The following is a 20,014-nucleotide window of genomic DNA, read 5'->3' on the forward strand; positions in this document are numbered from 1 at the left end:
TGTAAAGGGTTAAAAAGTCTCCCTGGCTAGGTAAAAGAAAGGGAGTAGGCACATGACCAAGAGCACCAATGGGGCAGCTAGAACTTTTTAAAATTGGAAAAAACTTGCTCTTTGTTGTTGTTGGTCTCCAGAGAGCTGAGATGCAGATCAGCAATGCTATAAGCAGCTTTAAAACCATGTATGAAAAAGCATCAATTCATACCTCAAACCTACTTATCTGAAATCCCAGATATGTAAGTAAATTAGGGAATGTCTAGGAAGATGCGATTAGGGTTTTTTTTAAACTTCTTATTGGCTTGTGGACTTGTCTGTGCTAATCCCAGATGCTTTTGTTTTACTTGTAATCTTTAAGCTGAACCTCAAGAGAGCTATCTTGATGCTTAATTTTTGTAATTGTTTCTTTTAAGATCCAGCAAAAAGCCTAAGTTTCAAACATATTTCCTTTCTTTTTGGGTTTAATAAAATTTACCTTTTTTAAGAACAGGATTGAATTTGTCCCCCTAAGAGGTTGTGGACATGTTGTTTAATTAGCTAGGGGCAACAGCTGATTTCCTTTGTTTTTTTTCCTCAGCTTTTCCCCAGAGAGGGGGTGAAAAGGCTTGAGGGTACCTCACAGGAAGGAATTCCCAGGTGTTCCTTCCTGGGTTCTCAAAAGGAGGGGGAGGTTTGCACTTGGGTGGTGGCAGCATCTCCCCATCCAAGGCCAGAGAGAAACTGTGACCTTGGGAGTTCAATACCACCCTGGAGTGGCCAGTATTAATTTTTAAAATCCTTGCAGGCTGCCACCTTTTGCACTCAAAGTGCCAGAATGAGGAATCAGCCTTGACACGTGTTTTACAACAAATTCAACCCCACAACACACTTTTTGGTAAGTAGTACCATACCTAGGGTCCTACCAAATTTACAGCCATGAAAAACACACCACAGACTGTGAAATCTGGTCTGCCCCTGTGAAATCTGGTCTTTTGTGTGCTTTTACCCTATATTTTATAGATTTCACAGGGAAGACCAGCATTTCTCAAATTGGGGATCCTGACCCAAAAGGGAGTTGCTCTGAGGGCACTCAGCTCTGAAGGCAGTGCCCCGCCAGCAGCAGCACAGAAGTAAGGGTGGCAATACCATACTATGCCATCCTTACTTCTGCGCTGCTGCTGGCAGCGGCTCTGTCTTAAGAGCTGGGATCTCGGCCAGCAGCCACCGCTCTCCAGCTGCCCAGCTCTGAAAGCAGTACCACCGCCAGCAGCAGCACAGAAGTAAGGGTAGAAGTACTGCAACCCCCTCACAATTCATTTATGGGTCAGGACTCCTAAAATAACAATACTGTGAAATTTCAGATTTAAATAACTGAAATCATGACATTTATGATTTTTAAAATCCTCCGGTCATGAAATTGACCAAAATGGACAATGATTTGGTAGGGCCCTAATCAGAACCAGCTCCAGGCACGAGCGGAGCAAGCAGGTGCTTGGGGCGGCCAATGGAAAGGCGCGGCACGTCCGGGTCTTCGGCGGCAATTCGGCAGTGGGTCCCTCAGTCCCTCTCGCAGGGAAGGACCTGCTGCCGAATTGCTGCCAAAGAATGAAGCAGCGGCGGTAGTGCCCCCCACCCCCGGTTGGGGAGGCAAAAATGCTGGAGCCGTCCCTGGCCCTAATTATACCCCATTTGGCTCAGAGGTTATTAGAATTGCTCAATGTCACACACAGGGCCAGCTCTACTGTTTTTGCCGCCCCAAGCAGCGTGCCGAATTGCCACCGCAGACAGCGGGGGCAGTCCATGCAATGTTAGGGTGGCATGTGCGTTTCTGCAACGGTGGAAATTCGAAGGCAGCTTCTGTCTTCAGCCAGAAGACAGAAGCTGCACCGCCGGGGGCAGCTGAACATAGAAGCTGCCGCTGAATTGCTGCTGCAGTGGAAATGCGCATGCCACCCTAACGGCACACGGACTGCCCCCGCCATCTGCAGTAGCAATTCGGCGCGCTGCTTGGCGGCAAAAACACACGGACTGCCGCCCCTTGCAGATTGTCACCCTAAGCACCTGCTTGGAATGCTGGTGCCTGGAGCTGGCCCTGGTCACACAGCCAGTGGAAGAGCCAGGAATATTTATCAGAACCCAGCAGTCCTGACTGACAGTCCCCTCTCTAATCACTAACTCATGCTCCTTCCCTTTAAAGAGTGTGGTAGATTTCTAAATTTTCTACCTTCAGTGTCACTTGCTAGGATACTTTCTGTTTCCTTACATTAAAGCCAAGGGTTGATGCCCACACAGTTTCGTCCTTTAATTTGATGATGGCCGCATGTTCCACATGTTTTGTTTTGATGAGGCAATCATTGAGCAAAGATTGAATTTGGTTCATTTTCCTTCAGTTCTGTGAAAAAAAAAAATCAGATATAGGTAGGCGTTCATTTCCTTCCAGACCTGATCCTCCTCCCATCCGGAATTTAATTTAGCTTACTTTAGGAGGCTGGTTCAGAGAAAAAGCTGAGAAATACACCATAACTTGCGATAAACAGCAGGTTAGAGTGGGAGTCAGCTGCAGTGGGGAGGGTTAGTGCTCTTTTCAAGCTCCTTGCACAACATGCATAATACTTAGTCCTGCCTTGAGTGCAGGGAACTGGACTAGATGACCTCTCAAGGTCCCTTTCCGTTCTATGATTCTATGCCTAGACATTTCTGTTAAAGGATCAACAGTGAAATAATTGACAATATTGACATTTAAACTGACATTATTAGACTTCAGAGTTAACATTTGGTGATGACAACACTGGTGGTATTTCACATGTTTTAGAGTTATTGTTTCAGGCTGTTTATCTGCCTACTCAGCCAGATAGATGACACTGCATCAATCATATTTGGAAGATTTACTTAGCAACAACAAGGACAAGAAACTAGAAACTGATTGGCCCATCAGAAAATTGCAAGTATTGTGTCTCTTGAACACTGGTTCATTCCAAGTCAAGTGTTAGATGAGGTAAGGATTTCAGAATGATTGTACTTTACACGACATCTCATCTGGATGATGATGATGAAGTAAAATAAAAATGATAAAGATGTTCTTATCACTATACAGCACGATTACATAAATCAGACAACTCGCCTTGAATGCTCCCTTGAAATATATGTTATCTATTTATGCAAAACAATCTGTTTCATATTGTATTTAGCTGTGACACTGAGTAAGTTTCCCAGAACGCTGTGTAAGATCAAAAGCTTGTCTCTCTCACCGACAGAAGTTATAAAAGTCACCAATAAAAGATATTACCTAGGGTGACCAGATGTTCCAATTTTATAGGGACAGTCCCTATATTCATGGCTTTATCTTATATAGGCACCTATTATCCCCCAACCCCTATCCTGATTTTTCACACTTGCTCTCTGGTTACCCTAATACAGGGGTAGGCAACCTATGGCACACATGCCGAAGGCAGCACACGAGCTGATTTTCAGTGGCACTCATACTGCCCAGCTCCCGGCCTCCAGTCCGGGGGGCTCTGCATTTTAATATAATTTTAAATGAAGCTTCTTAAACATTTAAAAAAACTTATTTACTTTACATACAATGAAAGTTTAGTTATATATTATAGATTTATAGAAAGAGACCTTCTAAAAACATTAAAATGGATTCCTGGCACGCAAAATCTTAAATTAGAGTGAATAAGTGAAGACTCAGCATACCACTTCTGAAAGGTTGCCGACCTCCGCCCTAATATTACCTCACCCACTTTGTCTCTCTGATAAAATCAGATTATACAGTTTTATGAAGTAAATCACTATTAAATAACCATATAACAAATTGTAATGCAACATTTAATGAACAAAACTGTTGTTGGATAATCCTGACAGTTATGCAGCCAATTAATCGAAAGATTTTATACACATGTGGCAAAGTACCTTCTTCTCCTCAGCAGGCTCAGTCCTTTTTAGCCTTGGAGACACAGGCTTGGGCAAAGCAAATCCTTCTAGGTAGCACCAGGGGCAGTTCCAGGCACCAGCACGCCATGCACGTGCCTGGGGCGGCAAGCCACGGAGGGCGCTCTGCCGGTCGCCGTGAGGGCGGCAGGCAGGTTGCCTTCGGCGGCATGCCTGCGGAGGGTCCGCTGGTCCCTCGGCTTCAGCGGACCTCCCGCAGGCGTGCCGCCGAATCCTTGGGACCGAGGACCTCCCTCAGGCAAGCCGCTGAAGGCAGCCTGTCTGCCGTGCTTGGGGCGGCAAAATACCTAGAGCCGCCCCTGGGTAGCACAGGGTCTGACTAATCCTTCCCTCAGTCAGTGTTATACCAATATAATAAAAACCAGCAGGATCTTATTAAGAGGGATAAGGCAAAGATGCCACATTTATTGCAAATATAATAATAAGGCAAAAGATAAAAATAACAAACGTTGTTTTACTACTTATTCCTATTACTACTTATTTTTTATACAAACACACCACACACACATATATATTCATTCACACAATCATTCATTCAAGTTCTGTATAGGTGTTATAGTTACCAGCCTGGAAGTTGCTCATGCCAAGTTACTGGCCAGGTATCTTGGTCATGAGGATGGAGCCAAGTCTGTGTCAGATGCACCTGATGCTCCTGGAGGCTGGCAGTAGAACCAGGGACTCAAAGTCCTCAGTTTTTAGAGTCCATTTTTGTAGGAATTAATTCCTATATTAGTCTATGGGAACCATTTGATCCTGCTGTGTTGGCTCAATTAGCAGATGGCACATTCCTGGTGGCACATTCCTTCCAGGTATTTGGGGTTGTCATAAACAGATAGCTAAGGGTTAATGTCTCTTTCACCTGAAGCACCTGACCAGAGGACCAATCAGGAAACCGGATTTTTTCAACTTTGGGTGGAGGGAATTGAGTGTCTTTGTCTTTGTTTTCTGGCTGCCTGCTTGCTCTGAGCTTTGGAGAAGTAGTTCTACTTTCTAGTCTTCTGTTTCTAAGTGTAAGGACAAAGAGATCAGATAGTAAGTTCTATGGTTTCTTTTCTTTGGTATTTGCATGAATATAAGTGCTGGAGTGCTTTGATTTGTATTCTTTTTGAATAAGGCTGTTTATTCAATATTCTTTTAAGCAATTGACCCTGTGTTGTATCATCTAATACAGAGAGAACATTTGGATGTATTTTTCTTTCTTTTTATATAAAGCTTTCTTTTAAGACCTGTTGGAGTTTTTCTTTACTTCAGGGAAATTGAGTCTGTACTCACCAGGGAATTGGTGGGAGGAAGAAATCAAGGGGAGATTTGTGTGTTGGATTGCTAGCCTGACTTTGCATTCCCTCTGGGTGAATAGGAAAGTACTTTTTGTTTCCAGGATTGGGAACAGAGAGGGGGGAGTCTCTGTGTAGTTTCACAGAGCTTGTGTCTGTGTATCTCTCCAGGAGCACCTGGAGGGGGGAAGGGAAAAAGGATTATTTCCCTTTGTTGTGAGACTCAAGGGATTTGGGTCTTGGGGTCCCCAGGGAAGGTTTTTCAGGCGGACCAGAGTGCCCCAAAACACTCTAAATTTTTGGGTGGTGGCAGCAGGTACCAGGTCCAAGCTAGTAACTAAGCTTGGAGGTTTTCATGCTAACCCCCATATTTTGGACGCTAAGGTCCAAATCTGGGACTAAGGTTATGTCATGAGTGGCAGCTGGTGGGATATAGACAGAACCCAGAAGCCAGTAGAAATATTATATTTTTCTTTTCTCTGCTAAGGGCTTTTTAGCAGAGAGAAGCAGTTGGTTTTAAAAGGGAACCAGAGAGAATTTTTTTTCTGCTCTCTCTCGCAGTTTGTGGCTTGCATGTTAAGGGTCTTTTGTCATGCAATAGCCCTCCCATTAGGAGGCAAGTACCGGCACTTATATGCATGCAAATAAAGTGGGTTTTCTGGTTTCCTTTCATTGAACATTAGCTAGAGAGAGAAAAGGAAAAAAGCACTGTTGCTAGGCAGACTTCAGGAGGCAACAGAACCTGCAGTTCAGAAGATAAACACCGGAGGGCACCCCAACACAAGAAAACAGGAACCATGACTTCTAAGGCAAAAATTGACGCCGAAGAACAAATCAAAGAAGCTGAACACAGGCGACAGATGGAGATGAAAGAAAAGGAAGAAAGCATGAAACTGGCAGCCTTCCAAAGAGAACAGGCAGCCCAAGAGGCAGCACACAAAAGAAAACTAGAAGAAGAAGAGATAGCCTACCGAAGGAAACAAGCAGAAGAAGAGTTGGCCCACCACCGAGAAATGGAAAAACACCAAAAAGAAATGGAAAAACAACAAAAAGAAATGGAAAAACAACAAAAAGAGAATGAAGAGAAGGAAAAACAGAGAAAACATGAACTGGAGTTGGCAAAAGCTGGGCTGCATGTGCCAGCCAACCCTAACAACCCGGCGCCAAATATTGCTCCACAGCACAGGAAATTTCCCACCTACAAGGCAGGTGATGACACCGAGGCCTTCTTGGAAAATTTTGAAAGAGCCTGTCTTGGGTACAGCATTCCCGAAGACCAGTACATGGTAGAATTGAGGTCACAGCTCAGTGGACCTTTAGCAGAGGTGGCAGCTGAAATGCCTAAGCACCAAATGAATGACTATAAACTTTTCCTAACCAAGGCCAGATACAGGATGGGGATAACCCCAGATCATGCCCGTCGGCGCTTCAGAACCCAAAAGTGGAAACCAGAGGTGTCATTTCCCAAACACGCCTACTACATTGCAAAAAACTATGAGGCCTGGCTAACAGGAAACAACATTCAAACCTTGGAAGAACTGAACCTCCTCATACAAATGGAGCAGTTCTTGGATGGTGTTCCTGAAGACATCACACGGTACATACAAGATGGAAACCCCAAGAATATCGCTGAGGCGGGGGAGATTGGAGCCAAATGGATGGAACTGGCAGAAAGCAAGAAAGCTACTGTCAAGGGGAACGATTACCCCAGGGGGCACACAGACCATAAACCCTACAACCGAGGACAGCCAAAGACCCCACATACCACCCAAGTAAAGCCACAGATACCCTACCCTTCAACCTCACCAGTCTCCAGTAACTCACCTCGGCCCAGTGACCCATCAGATGGAAGATGCTTTAAGTGTAATGAACTGGGACATATCAAGGCCAACTGTCCCAAGAACACCATGCGAGTGCAATTCATTACACCACCATCACACCAAAGATCCCCAGGCCCGGATGCCTCTCAAATACCCTTGGAGCGAAGGGAAAATTTGAGAGTGGGCGGAAAGAAGGTTACTGCGTGGAGAGACACGGGGGCACAAGTGTCAGCTATCCACCAATCCTTCGTTGACCCCAAATTCATCAACCCAAAGGCCAAAGTTACAATTTACCCCTTCATGTCACAAGCTGTAGACTTGCCTACAGCTCAACTGCCTGTCCAGTACAAAGGCTGGTCAGGAATGTGGACTTTTGCAGTCTATGACAATTATCCTATCCCCATGCTACTGGGGGAAGACTTGGCCAACCAGGTGAGGCGGGCCAAGAGAGTGGGAATGGTTACACGTAGCCAAACCAGGCAAGCTTCCAGACCCATTCCTGTTCCTGAACCGTCCACAGAGGCCCCGTCTGTGTTACCAGAGACCCAGACAGAGGTAGTGGACCCGGATTCCATGCCTACCACTGAAACAGCCACAGCATCTCCAGTCCCAGGCCCGGAACTGGAACAGCAACCAGCACCAACAAGTGCAACTACATCTTCAAACTCAACGCCAGAGGGCGCCAGCGAGCCAAAACTGGCAGAAGCCACAGACAGCCATACCCAAAAGGCTCAGCCAGAGCCTGAAATACCCTCAGGTGCACCAGCGGAGAGCGGTTCACCAGCAACGGAAACAACCCCATCACCTACATCGCTTCCAGAGGGACCAAGCCCAAGTCCACAGTCTGAGGAAGAACTGGTGACCCCAGACTCAAGGGAACAGTTCCAGACTGAGCAGGAAGCAGATGACAGCCTTCAGAAAGCTTGGGCGGCGGCACGGAGCACCCCACCGCCTCTCAGCTCTTCTAATCGATCCCGGTTTGTTATAGACCAAGGACTTTTATACAAGGAAATTCTTTCTGGTGGACACCGGGAAGAATGGCAGCCGCAAAAACAGTTGGTGGTTCCAACTAAGTACCGGGAAAAGCTCTTAAGCTTAGCCCATGATCATCCCAGTGGCCATGCTGGGGTGAACAGAACCAAGGACCGGTTGGGGAAGTCCTTCCACTGGGAGGGGATGGGCAAGGACGTTGCCAAGTATGTCCGGTCTTGTGAGGTATGCCAAAGAGTGGGAAAGCCTCAAGACCAGGTCAAGGCCCCTCTCCAGCCACTCCCCATAATTGAGGTCCCATTTCAGCGAGTAGCTGTGGATATTCTGGGCCCTTTCCCAAAAAAGACGCCCAGAGGAAAGCAGTACGTACTGACTTTAGTGGACTTTGCTACCCGATGGCCAGAAGCAGTCGCTCTAGGCAACACCAGGGCTAACACTGTGTGCCTGGCCCTAACAGACATCTTTGCCAGGGTAGGTTGGCCCTGCGACATCCTTACAGATTCAGGGTCTAATTTCCTGGCAGGGACCATGGAAAAACTGTGGGAAACTCATGGGGTGAATCACTTGGTTGCCACCCCATACCACCATCAAACCAATGGCCTGGTGGAAAGGTTCAATGCCACTTTGGGGGCCATGATACAAAAATTCATCAATGAATTCTCCAATAATTGGGACCTAGTGTTGCAGCAGTTGCTGTTTGCCTACAGGGCTGTACCACATCCCAGTTTAGGGTTTTCACCATTTGAACTTGTGTATGGTCACGAGGTTAAGGGGCCATTACAGTTGGTGAAGCAGCAATGGGAGGGGTTTACGCCTTCTCCAGGAACTAACATTCTGGACTTTGTAAGCAACCTACAAAGCACCCTCCGACACTCTTTAGCCCTTGCTAGAGAGAACCTAAAGGATGCTCAAGAAGAGCAAAAGGCCTGGTATGACAGACATGCCAGAGATCGGTCCTTCAAGGTAGGAGACCAGGTTATGGTCTTGAAGGCGCAACAGGCCCATAAGATGGAAGCATCATGGGAAGGGCCATTCACGGTCCAAGAGCGCCTGGGAGCTGTAAACTACCTCATAGCATTTCCCAATTCCTCACTAAAGCCTAAAGTGTACCATGTTAATTCTCTCAAGCCTTTCTATTCCAGAGACTTACAGGTTTGTCAGTTTACAGTCCAGGGAGATGATGCTGAGTGGCCTGACGGTGTCTACTACGACGGGAAAAAAGACGGTGGCGTGGAAGAGGTGAACCTCTCAACCACCCTGGAACGTCTGCAGCGGCAACAAATCCAGGAGCTGTGCACTAGCTTCGCCCCATTGTTCTCAGCCACCCCAGGACGGACTGAACGGGCATACCACTCCATTGATACAGGTAATGCTCACCCAATCAGAACCCCACCCTACCGAGTGTCTCCTCATGCCCAAGCTGCTATAGAACGGGAGACCCAGAACATGCTACAGATGGGTATAATCCGCCCATCTACCAGTTCATGGGCATCTCCAGTGGTTCTGGTACCCAAACCAGATGGGGAAATACGCTTTTGCGTGGACTACCGTAAGCTAAATGCTGTAACTCGTCCGGACAACTATCCAATGCCACGTACCGATGAGCTATTGGAAAAGTTGGGACGTGCCCATTTCATCTCTACAATAGACTTAACCAAGGGGTACTGGCAAGTACCACTAGATGAACCTGCCAAGGAGAGGTCAGCATTCGTCACCTATGCGGGGGTGTATGAATTCAATGTCCTTCCTTTCGGCCTTCGAAATGCACCCGCCACCTTCCAGAGGCTGGTAGATGGTCTACTAGCTGGACTGGGAGAATTTGCAGTTGCCTACCTCGATGATGTGGCCATTTTTTCAGACTCCTGGCCCGAACACCTACTACACCTGGAAAAGGTCTTTGAGCGCATCAGGCAGGCCGGACTAACTGTTAAGGCCAAAAAGTGTCAAATAGGCCAAAACAGAGTGACTTACCTGGGGCACCAGGTGGGTCGAGGAACCATAAACCCCCTACAGGCCAAGGTGGATGCTATCCAAAAGTGGCCTGTCCCAAAGTCAAAGAAGCAGGTCCAATCCTTCTTAGGCTTGGCCGGATACTACAGGCGATTTGTACCACACTACAGCCAAATCGCTGCCCCATTGACCGACCTGACCAAAAAGACCCAGCCAAATGCCGTTAAGTGGACTGATGAGTGTCAAAAGGCCTTTACCCAACTTAAGGCAACGCTCATGTCTGACCCTGTGCTCAGGGCCCCGGACTTTGACAAGCCATTCCTAGTAACAACAGATGCATCTGAGTGTGGTATAGGAGCAGTGCTCATGCAGGAAGCAACAGATCACAACTTCCATCCTGTCGTGTTTCTCAGCAAGAAACTGTCTGAGAGGGAAAGTCACTGGTCAGTCAGTGAAAAGGAATGCTATGCCATTGTGTACGCCCTGGAAAAGCTACGCCCATATGTTTGGGGACGGCGGTTCCAACTACAAACTGACCATGCTGCACTAAAGTGGCTTCATACTGCCAAGGGGAACAACAAGAAACTTCTTCGTTGGAGTTTAGCTCTCCAAGATTTTGATTTTGAAATTCAACACATCACAGGAGCTTCTAATAAAGTTGCTGATGCACTCTCCCATGAGAGTTTCCCAGAATTCAGTAGTTAAAAAGGGTTCTTAAAATGTAGAAGTCTGTTAGTTATATACTTAGGAGTATATGTAAAGGTGTATGTGTTGTATTAATCTGTTTATTTTCAAGTTCTAGAAGGAAATCGCCGCCAGTGAGCTTCCCCACTGTCTGCAATTTGGGGGGCGTGTCATAAACAGATAGCTAAGGGTTAATGTCTCTTTCACCTGAAGCACCTGACCAGAGGACCAATCAGGAAACCGGATTTTTTCAACTTTGGGTGGAGGGAATTGAGTGTCTTTGTCTTTGTTTTCTGGCTGCCTGCTTGCTCTGAGCTTTGGAGAAGTAGTTCTACTTTCTAGTCTTCTGTTTCTAAGTGTAAGGACAAAGAGATCAGATAGTAAGTTCTATGGTTTCTTTTCTTTGGTATTTGCATGAATATAAGTGCTGGAGTGCTTTGATTTGTATTCTTTTTGAATAAGGCTGTTTATTCAATATTCTTTTAAGCAATTGACCCTGTGTTGTATCATCTAATACAGAGAGAACATTTGGATGTATTTTTCTTTCTTTTTATATAAAGCTTTCTTTTAAGACCTGTTGGAGTTTTTCTTTACTTCAGGGAAATTGAGTCTGTACTCACCAGGGAATTGGTGGGAGGAAGAAATCAAGGGGAGATTTGTGTGTTGGATTGCTAGCCTGACTTTGCATTCCCTCTGGGTGAATAGGAAAGTACTTTTTGTTTCCAGGATTGGGAACAGAGAGGGGGGAGTCTCTGTGTAGTTTCACAGAGCTTGTGTCTGTGTATCTCTCCAGGAGCACCTGGAGGGGGGAAGGGAAAAAGGATTATTTCCCTTTGTTGTGAGACTCAAGGGATTTGGGTCTTGGGGTCCCCAGGGAAGGTTTTTCAGGCGGACCAGAGTGCCCCAAAACACTCTAAATTTTTGGGTGGTGGCAGCAGGTACCAGGTCCAAGCTAGTAACTAAGCTTGGAGGTTTTCATGCTAACCCCCATATTTTGGACGCTAAGGTCCAAATCTGGGACTAAGGTTATGTCAGGGGTGGATCCCAGTTTACCCTCTGGGGGTTGTCTGGTGGTCCACTTGACACATTCTTCGGCCGATGGATCCTTTCCAGGCTGGCACCTCCCTAACCATTCACGTATATCAAACATTCATCAACATACATTCCATATCTTAACCATATTTTAATTTACTGTCTCCACCGCTTTTGGGGTATGTGTTAATTCTTATGAGATTCCCGACCCCGTAATCACAGAGGGTGGGAGTCTGTTTGTTTACATTGTTTCAATTACAGCTTAAGGCTAGCATACTGTTTACTTCAAGAACAAAGTCAATTAACTTGTTTGTAAGTTTTACATAGTAATAGAGTATCTTTCACAGGACAGATACAATCAGTGTTTTCTGCACACAGGAGCTTACAAGTTTTAACATAAGAACTTAAAAGATTTTTGTACTTGGTGAAACTGGGGGGGTCACTGTCACTTGGGGGAATCACTGTTAGTACCCTCTTTAATATCAGTCCCTTGTGCTTGTTTTCTCCCCTTCTGAGGACAGAGTTCAGCCTTCCTTGCTTGAAGGGTTCAGAGCCCTGCTACACCTAACTTGCTGGAAACTTCTCTCACTCTCCCCCACTTCCACTCCGGGGAGGGTTTAAAAATGTCTCCAGCAGTTGGAGCCAGCTGAACCTGATTAGTTCCCTGGTAACTCCTTTTCCAGCTGAACCTTATTTCCCCATGGCTCTCTCTCCTCAGTGGATTGGGAGAGGCCTTTTAACTCCCTGGGACGAATTACTACCCCTCCCTTTGTAGCCATTTGTCCCGGGTTTGCCACACACAATTTTATAAAAGTTATGCCTTAGTCAAACTCAAGTTGAATACTGTGTGCAGATGTGGTCGCCCCATGTCAAAAAAGATATATTGGAATTGGAAAAGGTTCAGAAAAGGGCAACAAAAATTATTAAGAATATGGAAAAACTTCTGTATGAGGAGGGATTAATAAGATTAGGACTTTTCAGATTGGTAAAGAGATGACGAAAGGGGAATATGAAAGAGGTCTTTAAAATCATGACTGATGTAGAGAAAATTAAAAAAAGACATGTTATTTACTCCTTCTCATAACACAAGAACTAGGGGTCACTCAATGAAATTAATAGGCAGCAGGTTTAAAACAAACAAAAGGAAGTATTTCTTTACACAAAGCACAGTCAACCTGTGGAACTCTTTGCTGGAGGATGTTGTGAAGGCTAGGACCACAACAGGATTCAAAAAGAACTAGATAAATGAATGGAGGATAGGTCCATCAATGGCTGTTAGCCAGGATGGTCAAGGCAGCCTCCGTTTGCCAGAAGCTGAGAATGGGCAACAGGGGACGGATCACTTGATGATTGCCTGTTCTGTTCATTCCCTCTCGGGCATCTGGCACTGGCCACTGTTGGAAGACAGGATACTGGGCTAGACGGACCTTTGGTCTAACCCAATATGGCCGTTCTTATGTTTTTATACTGGGCTCAATATACGGGTAATTGTGTGAAATTTAATGGACTATGATACATGGGACCTCGACTAGATGATCTAACTCTATATACTATTCTATTCTGTATAGGTTTTTATACCACACTTATCACTGTAGTATCTAAGCACTTTCCAGTAGTGCATTAAGCAATGTGACTCCCTACACAACTGTCATGTGTTGTTTGTTCTCTCATCCTCTCCCCGGGGATTAATGGTCCTTTCTGGCTTTATGAAGTGTAGATTTATTTTCATTTTAAAAGAAACTTTTACTGAAAAATGTTCTGCCTAGTCAGCTGTCTAGTGAATATGTGAAGTCTAAAAGGGCTTTAACCTGCTGAATGCTGACCCCCCTCATCATAACCACTGTGCCTCTAAGAGGTGTACCACACAACTTGCAGCCCAGGGAAGAGGGATTAAATCACCTTTGTGCTCTTCCAACTGGAGCAGCCCAAGGGCCAGAGAGGTCCAATGTGTAATTTAGTCAGCCCTGGGAGCCTATCGTGACAGCACAGTGAGCTCAAGTTATAACTCAAGTGCCACCACTGCTCAACTTCCAGCTACACACAAAAATCTCTGGCTCAAGTTAAGTGGTGCTTTAAGCTTGAGCTAACTGGCCTGCATGGGCAGCGGGTGGAGCCCTGCCTTAGGGGAGGCTCGCTCTCAGCTCTGCCTTTTCCGCGCGGCCCCTTCCTCCCCACAGCCAGAGCCCTGAGAACCCCTGCCCCTCCCCTGCGGACGGGGCTACGAGTCCCCCCCTGTCCAGAGGAGTCCCAAGCACCCCCGCCCCTCAGTTGCAGGAGCTCCGCACTGGCTGGAAGCCCAAATGCGCTCCCCCCCTCAGCTGTAGGAGTCCCTCAGCTGAAGCCCCGAACCTCCTCCCACCGACTCAGAGGTGCCCCAGGCCAGCTGCAGCCATACCGTGCCTTCTCTCCACAGACCCCAAGCCGCTGCAGGGAAAAGCCTCTCAGCAGGCTGCCTTTGAGAGCTACACAGTTCCTCCCATCACACCTGTCTGGGACTTTTCACTCACAGATGGGCTGCTCAGCAACTGGTGAAAAGAACAGGTTAAGGACTATTTAGAAAAGCTGGATGTGCACAAGTCCATGGGGCCAGAGGCAATGTATCCGAGCGTGCTGAGGGAGTTGGCTGATGTGATTGCAGAGCCATTGGCCATTATCTTTGAAAACTCGTGGCGATCGTGGGAGGTCCTGGATGATTGGAAAAAGGCAAATGTAGTGTCCAACCTTTAAAAAGGGAAGAAGGAGAATCCAGAGATCTACAGACCAGTCAGCCTCACCTCAGTCCCTGGAAAAATCATGGAGCACGTCCTAAAGAAATCCTTTTTGAAGCACTTGGAGGAGAGGAATGTGATCAGGAACAGTCAACATGGATTCATCCATGGCAAGTCATGCCTGACCAACCTGATTGCCTTCTATGATGAGCTAACTGGCTCTGTGGATATTGGGAAAGTGGTGGACATGATATACCTTGACTTTAGCAAAGCTTTTGATACCGTCTCCCACAGAATTCTTGCCAGCAAGTTAAAGAAGTATGGATTGGATGAATGGACTATAAGGTGGATAGAAAGCTGGCTAGATTGTCAGGCTCAATGGATAGTGATCAATGGCTCGATGTCTAGCTGGCAGCTGGTATCAAGCGGAGTGCCCCAAAGGTCGGTCCTAAGGATGGTTTTGTTCAACATCTTCATTAATGATCTGGATGATGGGATGGATTGCACCCTCAGCAAGTTCGCAAATGACACTAAGCTGTGGGGGGAGGTAGATATGCTGGAGGGTAGGGATAGGGTCCAGAGGGACCTAAATATATTGGAGGATTGGGCGAAAAGAAATCTGATGAGGTTCATCAAGGACAAGTGCAGAGTCCTGCACTTAGGAAGGAAGAATCCCATGCACCGTTACAGGCTGGGGATCAACTGGCTAAGTGACAGTTCTGCAGAAAAGGATCTGGGGATTGCAGTGGACGAGAAGCTGGATATGAGTCAGTAGTGTGCCCTTGTTGCCAAGAAGCCTAACGGCATATTGGGCTGCATTAGTAGGAGCACTGCCAGCAGATTGTGGGAAGTGAATACTCCCCTCTATTAGGCTCTGGTGAGGCCACATCTGGAGTATTGTGTCCAGTTTTGGGCACCCCACTGCAGAAAGGATGTGGACAAGATAGGCTTATGTGTAGTGCTGGGGAGGAGTCGGTGGTCATGGTACATGTAGATACCAACAACATAGGGAAGGATAGTAGAGAGGTTCTGGAGGCCAAATTTAGGCTGCTAGGTAAGAGATTGAAGTCCAGGACCTCCATGGTAGGATTCTCTGAAATGCTACCAGTTCCATGTGCAGGGCCAATTAGACAGGCAGAACTGCAGGGTCTCAATGCGTGGATGAGATGATGGTGTAGGGAGGAGGGGTTTAGATTTATTAGGAAGTGGGGAAGCTTTTGGGAAAGGGGGAACCTATACAGGAAGGATGGGCTTCATCTAAACCAAAATGGAACCAGATTGCTGGCGCTTAAATTAAAAAGGTTGTAGAACAGTTTTTAAACTAAGGGTTGGGGGAAAGCCGACAGGTGCGGAGATGCGGACATCCCTTAGGGGAGGATCTATAAATGGAGATTCCCTATTTCCTAATAAGAAGGAAAGGATGGAAAATGATAAAATACAGGGAGGATCTGATGAGAAACAGTGAAATGAAAAAAAGTCTCTTCAGTTACGTCATGCAATAGGGGACAGCCAAAAAAATGACAAGTTTTTAAAATGCTTGTATGCCAATGCTAGGAGTCTAAATAATAAGATGGGTGAACTAGAGTGCCTAGTATTAAATGAGGATATTGATATAATAGGCATCACAGAAACCTGGTGGAATGAGGATAATCAGTGGGGCACAGTAATACTAGGGTACAAAACATATCAGAAGAACAGAACAGGTCGTGCTGGTGGGGGAGTGGCACTGTATTGAAAGAATCAAATGAAGTAAAAATCTTAAATGAACTAAATTGTACTATAGAATCTCTATGGATAGTAATTCCATGCTTGAAAAATAAGAATATAGCGGTAGGGCTATATTACAGACAACCTGACCAGGATGGTGTTAGTGACTCTGACATGCTCAGGGAGATGAGAGAGGCTATTAAAATAAAAAAACTCAATAATAATAATGGGGGATTTCAACTATCCCCATATTGACTGGGTACATATGACATCAGGAAGAGATGCTGAGAAAAAGTTTCTTGACACCTTAAATGACTGCTTTTTGGAGCAGCTAGTCCTGGAAACCACAAGAGGAGAGGCAATTCTTGATTTAGTCCTAAATGGAGCACAGGATCAGGTCCAAGAGGTGAATATAGCTGGACCACTTGGTAATAGTGACCATAATATAATTAAATTTAACATCCCTATGGTGGGGAAAACTCCACAGCGGCCCAACACTATAGCGTTTAATTTCAGAAAGGGTAACTACACAAAAATGAGGAGGTTAGTGAAACAGAAATTAAAAGGAGGTGTCAATTCCAGGAGAGGCAAAGCTGCTTTTGTAATGAGCCAGCCACTCCCGGTCCCTATTCAAGCCCAAATTAATGGTGTTAAATTTGCAAATGAATTTTAGTTCTGCTGTTTCTCTCTGAAGTCTGTTTCTGAAGTTTTTCTTTTGCAGGATGGCTACTTTTAAATCTGTTATAGAATGTCCAGGGAGACTGAAGTGTTCTCCTACTGGCTTTTGTATGTTACCATTCCTGATGTCTGATTTGTGGCCATTTATTCTTTTACATAGGGACTGTCCGGTTTGGCCAATGTACATGACAGAGAGGCACTGCTGGCACATCATGGCATATATAACATTAGTAGATGTGCAGGTGAATGAGCCCTTGATGGTGTGGCTGATATGGTTGGGTCCTCTGATGGTGTCACTAGAGTAGATATGAGACTGAATTGGCCCTATCAACACTGGTTCTCCACTTGTGAGGTAACTCCCTTCTCTTCATGTGTCGTTATGTAATGCCTGCATCTGTAATTTTCACTCCATGCATCTGAAGAAGTGAGGTTTTTTTACCCACGAAAGTTTATGCCCAAATAAATCTGTTAGTCTTTAAGGTGCCACCAGAGTCCTTGTTGTTTTTGAGAAATTAAAAGGTACAGTACCAAAAGTAAAATCCCTGCAAGCTTCATGGAAACTTTTTAAATACAACATAATAGAGGCTCAACTTAAATGTATGCCCCAATTTTAAAAACATAGTAAGAGAACCAAAAAAGAGCCACTGTGGTTAAACAACAAAGTAAAAGAAGCATTGAGAGGCAAAAAGGCATCCTTTAAAAAGTGGAAGATAAATCCTAATAAGGAAAATAGAAAAGAGTATAAACTTTGGCAAATGAAGTGTAAAAATATAATTAGAAAGACCAAAGAAGAATTTGAAGAACAGCTAGCCAAAGACTCCAAAAGTAAAAGCAATTTTTTTTAAAATACATCAGAAGCAGAAAACCTGCTAAACAACCATTGGGGCCACTGGACAATCGAGATGCTAAAGGAGCACTCAAAAACGATAAGGCAATTGTGGAGAAACTAAATTAATTCTTTGCATCAGTCTTCACTGTTGAGGATGTGAGGGAGATTCCCAAACCTGAGCCATTCTTTTTGGGTGACAGATCTGAGGAACTGTCCCAAATAGGGGTGGCATTAGAGGAGGTTTTGGAACAAACTGATAAACTAAACAAGTCTCCAGGACCTGATGGTATTCACCCAAGAGTTCTGAAGGAACTCAAATGTGAAATTGCAGGACTACTAACTGCCATCTGTAACCTATGATTTAAATCAGCTTCTGTACCAAATGACTGGAAGATAGCTAATGTGATGCCAATTTTTAAAAAGGGCTCCAGAGGTGATCCTGGCAACTACAGGCCAGTGAGCCTCACTTCAGTACCGGGAAAATTGGTTGAAACGATCATAAAGAACAAAATTGTCAGACACATAGCTGAACATAATTTGTTGGGAAACAAATAGTCAACATGGTCAGGGAATGAGGAACAGAGAGGATTGGGAGCTGTGATGGGGGCAGTCAGGGGGCGGGAAGTGGGAAGTAGTGGATGGGGCTGGGCTCCCCCCATCCTCTTTTTTGATTGTTGAAATATGGTAACCCCTAGCATAACAAGCAGGGATACTCACCACTATACTAACAAGGAAAGGGATCAGGTCTTGTACTGCACAGAACTCCTAGACACCAGTTATTGCCAGCATATACCACACCATGGGCCCCACTGGACAATAATATCTCTTGCTCTCTTCTCTTTCCTAAAGACTTTGGCTGCAGTAACAGCCCTGGGAAAAGCCCTGTCCCTCTTCTGGGAAAAGCCCTGTCCCTCTTCACATGCAGTTGCCTCTCACTCTCCTCCAAAGAAGCTTTTGATATGCCCCATGCAGGTTCCGAGCCAGCTGAGGTGGCGATATTTGCTACTCAGCTTCCTGAGTCCATCAGTAATCTCCCTGGAGTCTGGAGAAGCTACTGATGAACCCAGGAAGCTGAACAGCACATACCATCTCATCCACCCTGGAACTTGAATGGGGCATAATAAAGCAACCCGCGCCCTCAAACCTTGCAACCAGGGGCAGGGGCAGGGCTGGCTCCAGCATTTTTGCCACTCCAAGTGGTGAAGCGAAAACAAAAACAAACAAACAAAAAAGATAAAGCTGCGATCAGCAGCAGCTCAACCACGCTGTTTCATTCTTCAGCAGCAATTCGGCAGTGAGTCCTTCGCTCCAAGAGGGACTGAGGGACCCACCGCCAAATTGCCGCCGAAGACCCGGATGTGCTGCCCTTTTCCATTGGACGCCTCAAGCACCTGCTTCCTTGGCTGGTGCCTGGAGCCAGCCCTGCTTCCCAGGCATATTATACCCGCTGCCCATACTGGCCTGTTCGGTGCATGGGTAATGCATTGGGGAGTAATAGCTTGAGTTATAACTCATCAGTGGCTAATCCTATTACTTTGTTAATCCAATTACACTGTGCTGCTTACTGTTTGTGAGTGTTTCACCCTGAGATCACTCTCACTTGAGCTAAGTGCGGCAGGGAAGCAGTGCGGCTGGTTGGGCTGGTTCTTAAAGATCTCTAGGTGACAGGCGACTTGTTGGGCTGGAAATTACTGCCTGTGCTGAAACAGGTGATTTTACTAGCGCTAGCCTTGGCCTGGTGACAAAGCACTTGCACGTTACAAGTGTGTACACGTAACAGCCATGCTGGGGCCGACCCCTGGCCACTCAGTCTGTCAGATCCTGTCCTCTCCCAGGCTCCTGGAGCACTGGGACCAGCCCCCTTCCTCATACTCCCAGGCTTGGCGGGCTAGGCCGCGCTGAGCTTCCCTTGTGGACAGCCCAGGCCTTAGCCAGCCTGCGTACGGGTGGGAGGGACAACGGATAAGAACCCATGGTGGACTGAGAAACTACAACTCCCCGCATGCAATTGGCAGGCTCGGTGGCCAGCCTGGAGCAGAGACTACAGTTCCCAGGATGCAGCGCTCTTTACTCGCATTGCTAGATGGTAACGGGAATGCGTGGCATGCTGGGAGATGTAGTCCTCCAGGGCCTCACCTTACTACAAGAGATGAGGGGGGCCCCCACTTTAGCCTTTCCCCCCGCACCTCAGCAATCATCGGACCCGCTGCCGGTGGCGACCCAGCTCCTTACCTAACCAAGCACCACTGCAGAGCCTTTCTCAACTGGAGGGTGGGTCTTTTGGCTCAGTACCCTGATTCGCTGAGGCGACCCGCCTTCTTTTCTGATTGGTGAAGTGCCCTGTCCATCATAAAGGAGAGGCTCTGGTTGGAGTTGCCGTGGGAGCGAGGGACGCGTAACCATCACAAAGGCGGC

At 46.3% G+C, this 20,014-nt stretch overlaps 1 protein-coding gene across 3 annotated transcripts in view; it reads right to left on the reverse strand.

Annotated features, from left to right (window-relative positions):
* Positions 1-19,903, reverse strand: part of PFN4 (profilin family member 4) — a 28,316-nt gene extending 8,413 nt beyond the window's left edge. For 2 of the 3 annotated variants that reach the window (XM_050951078.1, XM_050951080.1), the window contains exons 1-2: positions 19,832-19,903; positions 2,237-2,365 (exon numbers count right to left, since the gene is read on the reverse strand). In XM_050951078.1, coding sequence (XP_050807035.1) covers positions 2,237-2,353 — 117 coding nt within the window. In that variant the 5' untranslated portion in view covers positions 2,354-2,365; positions 19,832-19,903. Of the gene's footprint in view, positions 1-2,236; positions 2,366-19,735; positions 19,784-19,831 lie in introns of those variants that run through there. The other variant, XM_050951079.1, reaches the window with a different exon arrangement.
* Positions 19,904-20,014: the final 111 nt, after the last annotated feature.

Source organism: Gopherus flavomarginatus, chromosome 4, assembly GCF_025201925.1.
Source record: "Gopherus flavomarginatus isolate rGopFla2 chromosome 4, rGopFla2.mat.asm, whole genome shotgun sequence".
In the NCBI taxonomy this organism is placed as follows: domain Eukaryota; kingdom Metazoa; phylum Chordata; order Testudines; family Testudinidae; genus Gopherus; species Gopherus flavomarginatus.